The sequence below is a fragment of the Canis lupus genome, chromosome 13, assembly GCF_003254725.2.
Source record: "Canis lupus dingo isolate Sandy chromosome 13, ASM325472v2, whole genome shotgun sequence".
In the NCBI taxonomy this organism is placed as follows: Eukaryota; Metazoa; Chordata; class Mammalia; order Carnivora; family Canidae; genus Canis; species Canis lupus.
In genome coordinates this window covers 23,287,434-23,302,573 of record NC_064255.1, presented here as the reverse complement: position 1 = coordinate 23,302,573, position 15,140 = coordinate 23,287,434, and the positions used below count along the sequence as shown (strand labels likewise).

At 42.2% G+C, this 15,140-nt stretch overlaps 2 protein-coding genes across 11 annotated transcripts in view; one reads left to right on the top strand and one right to left on the bottom strand.

Annotated features, from left to right (window-relative positions):
* The window catches only part of NSMCE2 (NSE2 (MMS21) homolog, SMC5-SMC6 complex SUMO ligase), a 213,359-nt gene extending 207,633 nt beyond the window's left edge, over positions 1-5,726 (bottom strand). For 7 of the 9 annotated variants that reach the window (XM_049092716.1, XM_049092720.1, XM_049092721.1 and 4 more), the window contains exons 1-2: positions 5,571-5,726; positions 1,661-1,831 (exon numbers count right to left, since the gene is read on the bottom strand). In XM_049092716.1, the coding sequence (XP_048948673.1) occupies positions 1,661-1,817 (157 nt within the window). In that variant the 5' untranslated portion in view covers positions 1,818-1,831; positions 5,571-5,726. Of the gene's footprint in view, positions 1-1,660; positions 1,832-3,337; positions 3,445-5,570 lie in introns of those variants that run through there. The other 2 variants (XM_049092717.1, XM_049092722.1) reach the window with 2 other exon arrangements.
* Positions 5,727-5,754: 28 nt separating this feature from the next.
* The window catches only part of WASHC5 (WASH complex subunit 5), a 58,661-nt gene continuing 49,275 nt past the window's right edge, over positions 5,755-15,140 (top strand). The window contains exons 1-6 of one of the 2 annotated variants that reach the window (XM_035715535.2): positions 5,755-5,916; positions 7,737-7,820; positions 11,013-11,319; positions 11,781-11,926; positions 12,919-13,003; positions 13,600-13,700. In XM_035715535.2, coding sequence (XP_035571428.2) covers positions 11,134-11,319; positions 11,781-11,926; positions 12,919-13,003; positions 13,600-13,700 — 518 coding nt within the window. In that variant the 5' untranslated portion in view covers positions 5,755-5,916; positions 7,737-7,820; positions 11,013-11,133. The remainder of the gene's footprint in view (positions 5,917-7,736; positions 7,821-11,012; positions 11,320-11,780; positions 11,927-12,918; positions 13,004-13,599; positions 13,701-15,140) is intronic. The other variant, XM_025451032.3, reaches the window with a different exon arrangement.

Here is a 15,140-nt window from a genome sequence, read left to right as displayed (position 1 = left end):
CCTCACTAACACAGTTTAACAGCGAGCCTGGAAAGGATTAGCCTAATCCACAAATTATTTTGATGCCTGCCAAAACAAATGCCATAATTCTTTATTGGAAGACACCAAATCTAAACACTCAGGGCACCTGGGTGGCTCAGTGGTTGAGCGTCTGCCTTCAGCGCAGGTTGTGATCGCAGGGTCCGGGGATCAAGTCCCGCATCAGACTCCCCAAAAGAAGCCTGCTTCTCCCTCTGCCTATGTCTCCGTCTCTCTCATGAATAAATTAAAAAAAAAAAAAGGCACTCAACAACATAATACACACAATGTCCACGTGAAGAAGCAGCAACAGACAGAAATGACAGAATTAGCAGATCAGGATGTTAAAACAGCTATTATGAATACGCTCCATATACTCAAGAATATAGAGAAAAACATGAACATAATGGAGAGAAATAGAAGATTCCATTTAAACTTTTTATGTCTAGAGCTGAAAAATCTAGTATCTGAATTTAAAATTCATTTCACAGAATTAACAAGACAAGATCAATGAACCTGAAGACACGGCAACAAACAGTATTAAAATTGAAGCCAGGCAGAAAATAAGACATGAAAAAAAATCAACCAAGCCTCAGTGATTTACGAGACATGATCAAGCTGTCCAATATACATATAATTGGAGTCCCAGAAGAAGAGAGGAGGGGAGGGACTTAAAAACTATCTGAAGAAATAGTGGCAGGGGCGCCTGCGTGGCTCAGTCAGTTGAGGATCCAACTCTCAATTTCAGCTCAAGTCATGACCTTAGGGTTGTGGGATCAAGCCCCAAATTAGGCTCCACACTCAGTGTGGAGTCTGCTTGAGATTGCCTCGCCCTCTGTCCCTTCCCCGCTTGCATGCGTTTTCTCAAAATAAATTACAAAAAAAGAAAAAAAAGAAAAAGTGGCAGAAATTTTTCTAAATTTGATCAAACCTGTAAGCCCACAAATTCATAAAGCTTAAAGAACACTGGGTGGCATAGACAAAATCGCACAAAGGCACATCACAATCAAATCACTGAAAACCAGTGATATTAAAAACAACACAAAAATACTGTTGCTCCCCTGCCTCCATACACATATAAAATAAAAACAACCCCAATCCAAAGAAAGCAAATTAGCATCTTTCTAAATCTTCTGATTGAAAAATGTTAATAGTTCATCAAAATGGAATTTTTCTATTTTGGTAGAAGCCTTCCTTTGCTGGCACCCCTAGCATAAGCTAGTCTGTCTGTTTACTGGGCAATCAAGCATGAACAGAGTTAAACTACTGCAAAACAACTTTATTGTAACTCTGTTATTAATGCATTTGCATACCTTATTGCATACCTTCACTAATGTCACACACTTTGGACTGCACACTCTCCTTCACATCAGGAACCTTCATGTTTTAGCCTGTACGCTTCTAGTGCCGTTTCTACTGATACATAACTATTTGAAGACACATGAATGAGTCAATCTCATTTCATCCTCAGTACATCGTTATACAGTATATAGAACAAGATGAGAAAACAGATGCCCAGAGGGATTAAATGACTGTCCCAAGAACATTTGAAAGGTGAGCATTATCTCACATCCCTAGAATAATGCCTCTGCACAGGGTTATCCGAAAAGCAGACACAAAAGAAGTAAATTTTGTTACTTACTCTGAGTTTCCACAAGATCCAAGGCAACACTAGAAGCTGTGTCCATTCCAGAGCTGATACAGGATTGGAAGTTTTTCAAAGAGGAGAGAGCAGATTCTATACCACTGAAGGATATAAAACCAGTTGAACCTGAACTTGAACTGGAACGTCCGGGCATCTTGAAATTATTACCTAAGTTTTCAAACACAGTGAAATAAGATTTAGGAGTCAGGATTAGTACTGCATAGGAAAATAACACTACTATAAACATCCATATGAAAGTATCTAATGGCCCACAAGTGCCACACTATTATATACATTCCATACTCCTGGAGAGGCCACCAAAGCACTGTGCTGTCATCTGTGCACAGATGCACTTAGTACATGGGGAAGCTAAGTGTTTTCATTTTTCAAAGGGGAGAGAATACCCTCCCTTGGGTAAAATATTCCTCGGTTCCCTAAAGAATTCAACAACAGCACAGTTCTTAAAAAGCTAAAACATAAAGGAGTTAGAAAAAGCAGACTACTCATATGATGCCTTTTCCCAAAAACTGGAAATAGTAGTAATAAAACAGTTTAACAGGGAGAACTTCGAAACTTGTAATTTTTAACTTATCTAACATAGGCATACTGAATTCTGAAAACTGTATATATACAAATATAAATTTAAAAATCTATATTATATATATATATTACACATATTCCTGACAGTCCTCTGGGTTCTAACAGATTTATAGACTTGGTTAGATTTTATATTCTGTGTCAATAAAAGCAGAATTTCTCTACATTATAGAGTAAAATAGAGGGGCAATATGGAGTAGAGGTCATGTATGCAGCTTCTAGAACCAGACTGAGTTCAAAACCTAATTTTGCCACTTAGGTAACTGAATGACTTGAGGCAAATTATTTAACCTCTTGGTGTTTCATTTTTCCCTTCCTAAAACAGGAATCATCCAGTGCCTACCCCAAGGATTACTGTGAGAACTGAATGAAATAAGGTGTACAATGAAACACGCAGGATAATGTCCAACATATAAATCTTTAAAAGTGGAAGCAAATATTAACATCAACTTCATCATTTTAACACTGTACACAATACGGAGTGGCGCTTAAGAGATTGGACACAGGACAGAGATGCCTGGAAATTCTGTTCCATGCACGCCACTTAGAACTGCACAATATAGGTCAAGTTGCTTACTTTCTCTAGCTTCAATTTGTTCTTGTATAAAATGGAAATAATCGTATCTATCTCACAGCATTATTGTATAAATTAAGTTTCATAATTTTCTATAACTTGCCTGATCTTAGGAGTCAGTTGAAATGCTTATTGAAAATATAGATGTATATGTAAGTGCTATCTCAGACCTACTAACCCGAGTCCCTAGTGGACACTCCGGGGAAACCTGTATTTTTATGAATCGCTGCAGAGGATTCTCAGAATCAAACAAGTATGGAGAACACTGAGATAACTGCATCTCCTCCCAAAATCATTGTTGAGAGCCTAACCCCCATTGTGTGGTACTTGGACCCGAGATCTTTGGGAGATAATTAGGTTTAGATGTCCTGAAGGTAGAGCCTAATTTCAGGAAGGAATTAATGTCCTTATTAGAAGAGGAAGAGACACCTGAGCTCGCTCTCTCCACCCAATAAGGACATAGTAAGAAGGGGGCTGATGAGAGCGAAAAAGAGGCCTCTTACCAGTACCCAGCCATGCCGGCACCCTAATCTCTTGACTTCTGGTCTCCAAAACTGAAAATAAATTTCTGTTCTTTAAGCCACCCGTCTATGCTATTTTTTAATAGCACCTGGAATGGACAAAACACACAACGTATATAAGGAATAATACAATACAGGATAAGTGATGAGTGTCTCCCACATAGTAGCTATCCTTATTATGTGCATGCAAAATTCACATTACTCTAATGAAACTCTACGCTTGCAGAGAGCCGAGGGAAACTTCCTTCTGTAATTCTGGAGTATTTTCAGGAAAAAGATTTGGATTGAGAAGCAAAGAGAATGGATGGAGTAGACACACTCTTCTCTCTCTCTCTCCCGCTAAGAACAGCTAAGTACATAATTCACAGGACAACCCCACCCCCCTAAAGAATCATCTGGCCCAAAATGTCCATCATGAAACCTTGGTTTAAATCAACCTCCTCTTGAAGCCTTCCCTAGTAACAATAATCTCTTTGTTCCCTGTACCTACAGTTTCCAAGAAAGATTAAAGCAAGGTTTCCTGGCAACCCAGGTGGCCCAGCGGTTTAGCACCTGCCTTCAGCCCAGGGCACGATCCTAGAGACCCGGGATCGAGTCTCACATCAGGCTCCTTGCATGGAGCCTGCTTCTCCCTCTGCCTATGTCTCTGCCTCTCTCTGTGTCTCTCATAACTAAATAAAAATCATATATATATATATATATATATATATATATTTCCTGAGTTTTTCCCACGCATGTTATTTTCCCTTCCCATACCGAGCCTTGTCTTAGGCCATTCAGGCTGCTGCAACAAAATACCAGATTGGGTAGCTTACAAACAACAGAAATTGATGCCTGGAGTTCTGGAGGCTGGGAAGTCCAAGGTCAAGGTGCCAGCAGGGTCCCATTCCGGTGAAGGCCCTCTACCTCGTTCAGAGCCCCCAAGCCCTCTCACCCTTTGTCATCACAAGGTAGAAGGTGCAAGGGAGGGAGCTCTCAGGAGCCTTTTACAAAGGCACTAATTCCATTCATGAGGGCTCCACCCTCATCACCTAAGCACCTCTCAAAGGCCCCACTTCCTAATACTATATCACAACGGCATTAGGATTTCAACATATGAAGGGGCGGGGGGGGGGGGCGCAGAAAAACATAAATATTCAGACCACAGCAAGTCTGATTCACTTCAGGCAGGGTCACTTATCAGCTGACTTGAAAATATTGTTTCCCCCGTCTCCTCTCTCCTTACAGCAGGGTGGTAGACCCAGAGCTAACAATTTATAGACACTCTGCCAAACGTCCTTCAAACCACGGGGCCTATGCAAGTCCAGCCAGAGCTACAGCTCCTTTTTCAAGATGCAAGGGTACGTCTTTCCTTATGAAACCGTCTCTTACCTATACGAGCAATTGCTCGTTCCCTCCCTCATGCTACTACTATGCCCCCTCTCCCTCACACACACGCACACACACTTCTTCGTAAAACTCATCACAGCTATTTGTTCATCCGGCAGCCACTCCTTCACCCCGGGAGCAGCTTAAACCACAACCCTGACACGTTCTGCTAGCACATAAGACAGCTCCTCGTACGAAAGAGGCGATCAAAGAACGGAGGAGAGTGACGACAGGAACAGCAACCGCCCTTTCTTGGTTTTTTTTCTTTTTTTTTTTTTTTAAGATTCTACTTCTTTATTCATGAGAGACACAGCGAGAGAGGCAGAGACCCAGGCAGAGGGAGAAGCGGGTCCCACGCAGGGGGCCCGACCTGGGACTCGACCCCGGGTCTCCAGGATCACACCCTGGGCTGCAGGCGGCGCTAAACCGCTGGGCCCCCCGGGGATCCCCAGCAACCACCCTTTCGAGGCCCCCCACAGTGCGCCACAAACTGATGCCCTTGGCGCTACTTTCTCAGGACCGCTGATGCTCACAACCAATTATAGAAAAGGAAACTGAGGCCCAGGGAGCTCATTTAGACCTCCCGTCCGAGGCCCTGCTTTTAAAGACAGCTCAAAGCACACGAATCTGCAGCAGGAACCGTGAACTTTTCCCCCTCTCGGGTGGGAGGATGGAGAGACGGCGCCTCGGGGAGGGGGCAGCCTGCCCAAGCCTCCGTGCTCGGCGTGCAGAGCCAGGACCACAGCCCGGGCGGACAGACCCCAGCTCAGGGCACCCGCGGGGCGCCCCACGGGGAGGCGACACCTGTCGCCACCCTCGCCCTCGCCACCCCCCGCTTCCGCCTTACCTGGAGGCGCGCCCCGGCTCGGCCTGGCAGCACCCGGACCGCCCACGCCCGGACCCCAACTCCTTCCTCAACTCCCTTCCCCAGTCGCTGAAACCGCGAGCGCGGGCTCGAGCGTCATCAGCCGTCGCCGGCCAGCGGTCACATGACGCCCCGCCCTGCTCCCGCCCCCTCTGGTCATGTGACTGCCACGGGCGCCACAGGCGGAAGCCGGGGTCCCGCCGGCTGGCGATCGGGGGCTGCGGCCGGAGGGGTCGTCGTGCGGGGAGGGGAGGCCGGGCACCCGCGTGCCGACCCCGCCCGCGCTCGCCGGCCCCGCACGTGCGCCCTGGCGCGGCCGGGGTGACAGGTGAGTGAGGGCGGGATGCGCTCTCCGGGGCCCCGGCCCCGCGCAGGGCCGCGCGGGCGGAAGGTGCGGCGTGGACGGGGAGTCGGGCTTGGAGGGCTGAGGGCCTGCCTGGGGCGGCGCTGCAGCCGCAGCTCTCCCACCTCCTCTCGGGGCCGTGGTTCTCCCCGCCGCGGACACTCAGCTGTTGGCCCGCCTCTGACCCCTCCAAGTTTCCAGGAGCCGCGCCGGGCGGGCGGCGTTAATCCTCCCCCTGCTCTCGAGAACACGGGGTGCTCGGCGAGGGCTTTGAGAGTCTGCTAGACCCGGGTTTGAATTCTAGCTCCGCCGTGGGTTCCGAACTTGAGCCAGTCATTGCTCCTCTCTGCACCCAAGTTCCCTCACCTGCGGCACGCCGGTGCCGAAGTTCTTTGCGTTTTGGAAAATAGTTCCGAGGGTCCCGACAGGTTTGTGGCGCACGGTTGAAAACATAAATCAAGTCACGGTGCCGGTAATGGAGCCGGATTCCAAGTGCACGGAGTTTCCTCCAACAGAGATACTTGGGGTCGTGACAAGGGAGGGAGAGGTCTTCCTGCTTCTGCGCATAACCAGGAACGCCTCCCGTTTTTCGTTCTCCCGTCTTCCAGGATTTATGAATGGGGCTAGAGAGATCAGGCCCATTTCCGAACTTGCCTGGAAGAGATTTGTCACTTTTATTTTGATCAACAACCATTCTGTTTTGTTCCCGGTCATGGATAGGTGGAGCCCAGTGCTTCCTTCTTTATGGAACCGAGGTTTTATGAAAGGATAAAAAAAAAAAAAAAAAAAAAAAGACTTCTTTTGTCCTCTGAGTAGGGCACACAGGTTTGTGTGGTTTGTCCCAGGACAATTTAATTTCCTTCAGAATTCAGTTCTGTACCTGTTGGGTAATTGGTATGATGGTGATGCCATGCTGCGTTCTTGAAACACGTTGTTGTCTTTTGTCTGGGGCTACCTTCCAAACTGAAAACCACAGTTCCATGCCAAAATTCTTAAAAATAAGTTAACAGCTGCTTTTTGGGGTGCCTTGTAAAGGAAGAGTAGGAAATCGAGTGGGATCTCTGGTTTCATTTCATGCCAGATAGTAATACAGCCTATATTGAGAAAACTGGTCTTTATGAGTTTCCTTCGTCTCTAGCACCAAGAGAACCACTAAATGGAAGATTTGATATAGGTTCATCTACAGTGTTTATCTGGGTCTCATTCGTTTTAAATCTCAACTAAGTATTAGCACCTTATGAAACCACCTAATTCTGAGAGCGCTGCAACATGATTAGGCATCTTTAATGTTGGTTTTAGATTCTGTTCTTTAGGGCAAGTTTCTCAACCAACAATGGGTTATCTACCAAATACTCTAACCAAATAATATTTTAAATGTTGCCTACAACGTAAGGATTTAAGGATTAAAATAAGGGGTAAACACACAAAAGTCTTCACTTATGTCATTATTCCAAGCCTAAGCTAACTTGACTCTCTGCGTGCCGGAGCTGAGTGTATCTCTTTTTTGTTTTTTGTTTTGTTTTGTTTTGGGGGGGGGGCGGGTTTTGGTGGGTGAGGTAAGGAGAAGAAGGCAGGTAATGTTTTGCTTAAGATACTTTCTCCATGGTCCCATTGTCAATCCTATATTGGGATCCAAAATCTGGGAGCAGTTACACCAGTTAAACGTAGCTTGCTCACCTTGCAGTTGTGTCTTGAGTTTCATCCTACTTAGACCTGGATCTTCAGAGGAATTCAGTGACTTGTTGTTGTTGTTTTGTCCGTTTGCCATTATTTTCCTCCTCTCCTTGTCTCATTTTCCCAACTAGACCATTTCAGTGCAAAAAAAAATGGAATGAAATTGGGGTGCCTGGCTGGCTCAGACAGTAGAGCATGTGGCTGATAATCTCAGGGTGAGTTTGAGCCCCACACTGGGGGTAGAGTTTCCTTAAAAAAAAAAAAAATGGAATGAGATGATCTGAAATTCAGCCTATTAGAGATCAATGTGGCTTAATGAGTAAACATTATGAGAAAACGAAAGGACTTGTTAATAATTTAATCCTTAATGTGTATTAAAGATCTCCTTATAAAACAAAGTTCTAAACAACTGTAGTGGTTTCTCAGCAATCCCTGCTCTTGGACCAACCCCATCTACTTCCTTTGATCTGTGCTTCTCTCACTTGCTCACTCTGTTCCAGCCACATCAGCCACTTGGCTATTCCTTCACATCTAGCACATTGCTGCTGCCCTGTGGCCTTTGCATTTAATTTAAACACTTCCTGGAATGCCCTCCTCCCAGATCATTACTGATTGTAAAATAACAGACTGCCCCAAAACCTAGTAATTTAAGACAAAAAAAATTTTTTTTGGCTAATAGTTTCTGTGGTCAGGAACCTATGATGTAGCTTAGCTAGGTGCCTTTGGCTCAGGGGCTCTTAGGAGGTTGCAGCCTGGCTGTGAATAGAAGTTGTCTTATCTGAAGGCTCAACTGGGGTTGTGTGTAGTTCTATTTTCAAGCTCATTCAAGTGGTTGTTGGCAAGCCTCTCACTCCCTCATCACAGGGTACACTCACAACATGACAGCTTGCTTCCCCCAGAACAAACTAGCTAGGAAGGATGCCCCAGCCAGAAGTCACCATTTTTTGTGATCCAACCTCAGAAGTAATATCTTTTCCATCTGCCTTATTGTGTTCTTTAGGAGTCGGTAAGTCACCCTCAAGGAAAGGGTTCATACACAGGGCATGAACAAGGAGATGGAGGTCACTGGGAACTGTCCTAGGGGCTGCTGACCACACTCAAATACCCTTACTGCTTGCTTCCTTACTTCCTTCTGGTCCCTGCTCAAACATCTTATCACAGAGGCTGTAAAACAACACACACTCCATCTCTTTATCATGCTTTTTCTTCACAGCAATGATCACAGCCTGATACATAATGCATTTATTTATTATCTCTTCCCCACTCCTAGTAGTATGCAGGCTTTATGAGAGCCAGAACTTAGTTTTGTTTGCTGCAATATCCTCAGGTCCTAAAACAGTGCTTGACGCATAATAGGCACTGGGTACATATTTGTTGAATTAATGAATCTATACCAGTAGGATTCTGTAAAGAATCCAAAAGCCAACTAGCAGTAAATAAATCATAAAAATAGCTCATTTTACAAGGATTACAGAGGCAGGAAGTGCCACAGTTGAATCAATGAGTCAATAACATCAACAAGAATTTAGATTCTTGGGACGCCTGGGTGGCTCAGCAATTAAGCGTCTGCCTTCGGCCCAGCGCATGATCCTGGATTCCCGGGATGGAGTCCCACATTGGGCTCCCTGCATGGAGCCTGTTCTCTCTCTGCCTGTGTCTTTGCCTCTCTCTGTGTGTCTCTCATGAATAAACAAAATCTTTTTAAAAAAAGAATTTAGATTTTTTCTAAATTCCTTCCAAACCACAATCTGCAGGTTTTTGGCTTTTTTTCTTTTAGCTTGTCATCTTGTATTTCAGGCAAGATATGTTCATGGGACCACATTCAAAGGCAAGAAGGAGAGGGATAGCCAGAGGAAAGATAGAGAAATTTCTCTTCATATGCTTCTCTCCTTATAGCAAGAGGAAAAACAATATATTTCCTGTGAGGTCTACCATAGACTTCCTCTTTATATCTGATTGGTTGACACTGAGTCACATGTCTAACCTCACTTCAGGGGCCATGGAAAAATAAGGATCCACTTGTTTCCACCTCTGTAGGAAGAAAGGAAGAGGAAGGAGGAAATTCTTGCTGAGGAGTCGACAGCATGCCAGTAAATTAATACGTTTCTAAGTATTTAATCAATTCTAAGAGACGTACAGAAGGAAAAAAGAAAACCTTGAAGGGCTATACAAAGTTTCCAGGTATTAGATAGCTACACTAGGTAGCTTGACATGAGCAAACTCTGAATATATGTGGCAAGGGTTGGGGAATGTTTTGTTAGGGCTACAAAGGAAGCCTTCTGTCAAAAGTCTTCCCACATTCTGTTTTTGTGTGCAGCGACATCCTCATTGTTTCATCGTTCACTATCTGAGTCCCTACAGCTAGATTACATATTTACGAAAAAGTTGGCATTGATGTAAAAATTTTAATGAGCTGACCGCTTATACGATTAGTTCTTCTCATTCAGATATTTGTGTCCTAAAGGGTCTAGTGGGTTGAATTCTTATTTTTGTTGTTCAGTCTTCTTAATGTCATGTTGATAGAACACAGTGCCAGTGCGAAATGCAAATGTTGGGAGGTATACAGGCCTTCATGACGCTGAAAAATAATCCAGGCTTCCATGAAGTTGACCACGATGACCTAGCTAAATGAACAATTAGAGGAGAGAAATATAAGAAAGATGATGAGAAAATTAACACTTCCGAAGATAACGATTTGAAAAAGAGTTGGAAGAAGCTTTTGGGAAAATAAATGCTGCTGTGAACGTTTTTTGCAAAAATTACCTTTTTCTAATATCATGCTATAAAAGTCAGCTATGAAGTACAAGATACTGTATTATCAAACTCACAATTCGGTGAAATCCATGTTTGACTCATTCTTGGTTTGTCCTTTGAATGAGGACATAGTTATTGCACTTTTACACTAGATGTTGTTAGGTATGAAATTTACTTTCATAAATTTTAATGATACCATTTCAAGATACCTTTCTAATCAAAACTTTTCCATGGCTTAGCATGAAATACTTGTCCTTACTTTAGAGTCTCCCAATAGGATTTCTCAGGCATGTATTAGCCCTGATAACAAGGGCCTCCTATACTTGACATGAGAAACACTTTTTTTTTGTTAAGTTTATTTATTGGAGAGAGAGTACAGAGCAAGAGAGAGGAAGCACAGGTGAAGGGTGAGGGGTAGAAGCAGAGGGACAAGCAGATTCCCTGCTGAGTGGGGAACCCAATGTGGGGCTCAATCCCAGACCCCTGGGCTCATGACCAGAGCCAAAGGCAGACACTTAAATAACTAAGCCAGCCAGGCGCCCCTCATTGTTTGTTTTTATTTTTTAAAAAAGTGAGTTTGGGAGAAAAATATGTACTGTTACATGTGCTCCCTTTAAGAATGGAGATTTTTATACTTTTCTTTTGGGATACAGGTTCTTTCATGGAGCAGCCAATCTGTCAGCAGACCTGGTTTCATCTAATGATTTACAGACCCCAGCTTTGAAGCCAGTGAAACATTCCTACTGGCACTGAGAGTAGTACATCATCCTCACCATGTTGGACTTTCTAGCTGAGAATAACCTCTGTGGCCAAGCAATCCTAAGGATTGTTTCCTGTGGCAATGCCATCATTGCTGAACTTTTGAGGCTTTCTGAGTTTATTCCTGCTGTGTTCAGGTTAAAAGACCGAGCCGATCAACAGAAATATGGAGATATCATATTTGATTTCAGCTATTTTAAGGTAATCTTCCTCTATAGCACTTTTACCACTGTCTTGTCTACAAAAGCATGCTTTCTCTAGAAACCATGAGACGCTGCAAGGTGAAGTAATCATGGAGAAAGAGTTAAAGAGGAAACCAAATTTAATACCTGCTAACTAACTTGAAAATAATATAAAGGTATTGTGTGGAAGCCCTAATGTAATATAATCAAACTTTAAAAAGATGACTTTGGAATAATGTATTTCATAACAAAGTACCCCACACTTAAAAGCATGTTAATTGTGGTTACAGTTCAAGTTCATTTCTTTCAAAAGGATTTTACATCTAGGCTTTTCTTATCTTCATTACTTTCTATTGCTCTGCTCTCAATTTTTGATATCCTCTGAAGGCATAAGAGCAAATTTTTAAAAGACTATTTAGAAATTGTTGCCCACAAGTAGGCTTTTATTGACAGTTCATATAAATGTGTTTTTCTTCTCAGGGTCCAGAATTATGGGAAAGCAAGCTGGAAGCTAAGCCGGAGCTACAGGATTTAGATGAAGAATTTCGTGAAAACAACATAGAAATTGTGACCAGATTTTATTTAGCATTTCAAAGTGTGCATAAATATATTGTAGACTTAAACAGGTATTGATTAACTCAGCAATAGCTTACTCTGATAGTAAATAATGGAAAAGACACATGCTAGAACATGTGCATCTTTCTGAGTTACTGCATAATCTATCCACTTCTACCCCGCAGAACTGTCTTTTCCTTCCCATGGCACTAGTCATCCTAAGTATTTTAGAGTTTTATTATGCTTTCCTGCTCTTGTGAAGTAGTATAATCTTGGTTTGTACGAAGTCACATGGCTTGCTTTCTTCTTTGTTTTCACCTTCATATAATTGATACACAATGTTTCATTATTTTCAGGTATATAACATAGTGACTTGATGACTCTGTATGCTGTGCTCACCACAAGTGTAGCTACCATCTGCCCCATGCCGCACTATCATGCTATCACTGCTAAATTCCCTGTGCTGTACCTTTCACTCTCAGGACTTACTCATCCCATAACTGGAAGCCTGTACCTCCCACTCCCCTTCACTCACTTGGCCATCCCCCCATCCTTCTACCTTCTGGCAGCCATCAAATTGTTTTACATATTAAGCCATATAGCTTCCAATCCTGTAAGCTTATCATATTTTAGTATCTTATATATGAGAAGTGGAGAGAAAGCAGCTTATTTTTATAGCATTGGTACCGTAGCCTTCCTTCTTATCCCTAACTACCCAGTATTCTCTTCCTTTCAGCCCTTAAGAATTCACTACTTAACGGCTTTTTAAACTAACTGTTCCATGTTTTTATAGCCTATATACTCCTAAGTTATTTGTAATTCATAGATCAAGAGTAGGGACTATTCCTTTTACTTGGAGTAGCCAGTATTTGGCTACTGTGTTCCTAATCGCTATGAGTTCCAGCTCACAAGCCCATTTTTAAGAGCACAAAGGGCCACAAATGATTTGAAGGCCAGAATGCCTGGTATCTTGCCTTATCTTTTAAAAATCTTTACATTCCTTCTTCAAAGGTGTTCGGGTTTTCTTTAGAATGAATAACTTGCTCTGGGGTTTCATTTCTAGATATCTAGATGATCTCAATGAAGGTGTTTATATTCAGCAAACTTTAGAAACTGTGCTTCTCAATGAAGATGGAAAACAACTTCTAGTAAGTAATAGTAACTATTTAAAATAGAAAGTCAAGAATGTCAAGCTCAGCATCACTTGTTTTCTTGTAAGTCCCAAAGACATGCAAAGTACCCTACTTTAAAGAGAAGCAAAATAAACTGACAGTTATCTTCTTCCAATGGACAGTATCTGAATTTAGAACGTGGTAGACTTTGAACAGAATTACAAGTAGAGATCATGTGGAGGTTATGTGCTTCCTCAGTATAACAGTCCTATCTTCTTTATCTTTTGCATCCCAGATAATGTAGCCTTAGAAACTAGTATATAATAATCGCCCAAGAAATATTTTTAAATAAGTAAAAGATTTAGAGGGACTCCATTTGGGGTCCCAAGCCAAACGTCAGAAATAGACCAACTAAAAGGTAATCACTGCAAATTAAAATTTATTTCACATATACTTTTCAAAGCCCATTCTGTACAGAAGGTGAGAACCCTTTGGGGAAACCTGCATTCTCCTTATAATATAAAGCTTTTAGAAGGAAGGGGAACAAAGTGACTCTTTTTAACCCTCATCAACTTTATTCCATAAGAACGTATACTCCTGTGAGTTTGGCCACCTTCTTCCTCTCTTCATAGTGTGAAGCGCTGTACTTATATGGAGTTATGCTGCTGGTTATCGACCAAAAGATTGAAGGAGAAGTCAGAGAAAGAATGCTGGTCTCTTACTATCGATACAGGTATCCCGGGGCTATGACTGCACCCTCCAAAAACACTGCTATTGGTAAAATGCAGTGTAGGTTTCCATACTACTTGTACTGTGAATAGCAGCAATATGATCTAGAATGAATAGTATGTGATTCTTATCTCTTCTGAACATAGTGTAGAAATGTAGTGATTACCCTATATTATATATCATCACCGTAATTCATTGTGTCATATACTCTATATGTTATATGTAAAGGAGCCTCTAATAATCATAGATTATTAGAGATATATAGATTATCATGTCCACAATGGTACCTCATTTTTCTAAAAAAAGGAATCTGAATTTCCTTTACCTTAAAGATAAATTTGGGAATTTTGGAAGTCTAATGAACGTTGTTCTTTTTCTAAGTTTTTAAATATTACTCCATGGCAGATGTAGGGAAATGAATACATTTTCAGTTGTCATTTTTAGGTTGATGACTTTGAAAAGGTATCACTCTGGGTTAGATTGGAAGTGAATCCTCACCCATATATATGTGGAAACAAAAACAAGACAACAGTGCGTATCACAATTGTGTTCTAAATGTCTGCACAGAGCTGTGACTTCAAGAAGTAGAGTCTTTAAATCAGAAGCCACCTTAAAGCTCTGTAATTCCAGTATCTACCACACAAGTTTCAGTTTGTTGAATTAATGAGTCAAAAATCTGGATACAAGATCAATGTTAGAAATAGTCCAGGTTCAGGGAAGAAACAGTTGATAAGCAGGAATCAGTTAGGAACGTGAGCTAAAGATGCACAGACCAGAATTAACATTCTTAAACTTACAAAGTAGGATAAAATAAGGCAAAGGAGCAGATCTCAACAGAGAGGGATTGTTGGAGACATCATGTTTTCAGGAACAGCTGGTACTGCTGCCTCCTCAGCAGTAAATTTCATCTCAGGCTACTCAACTAGCCTGTTTCCTTAATTATGTGAGGAGAGTGTTCACCAGCACATGTAACTCATTCACATCGGTTTGACCATGAGCTGTTTGAACATCCATGTTTTTAAAAATGAACTTTAAATTTGGCCTTATCCGTATTTCCAAAAGTACCTGAAAAAACAAAAACAGTAAAGAAGGAGAGAAAAAAAGTTTGTTTATCAAGCCCAGCTTTGACAATCCGGCTTTGTTCTGCTGGGTACAACAGCTAATTCATTAGAATGTGAGCATCCATTACTAAAGTGACACTGAACAATGGCAAGACAGAGTTGTAGGAAAGAAGATTCTTACATCAAATAGAAGGTCATCCTCAAGTCTAGCTTCTTTGAGTCTCTCTGAGGGATTACTTCTCCACACCACCCCAAAAACCGCATATTTTTTTATTAAATCTCTGTAGAACCAGTTATTACATATCCCACTTGAAGTTGATGTCATCTTTTAAAATTATTTTTTAACTCCTGAAATGTTGGTGCTGGTTCATATTTTTTTATCT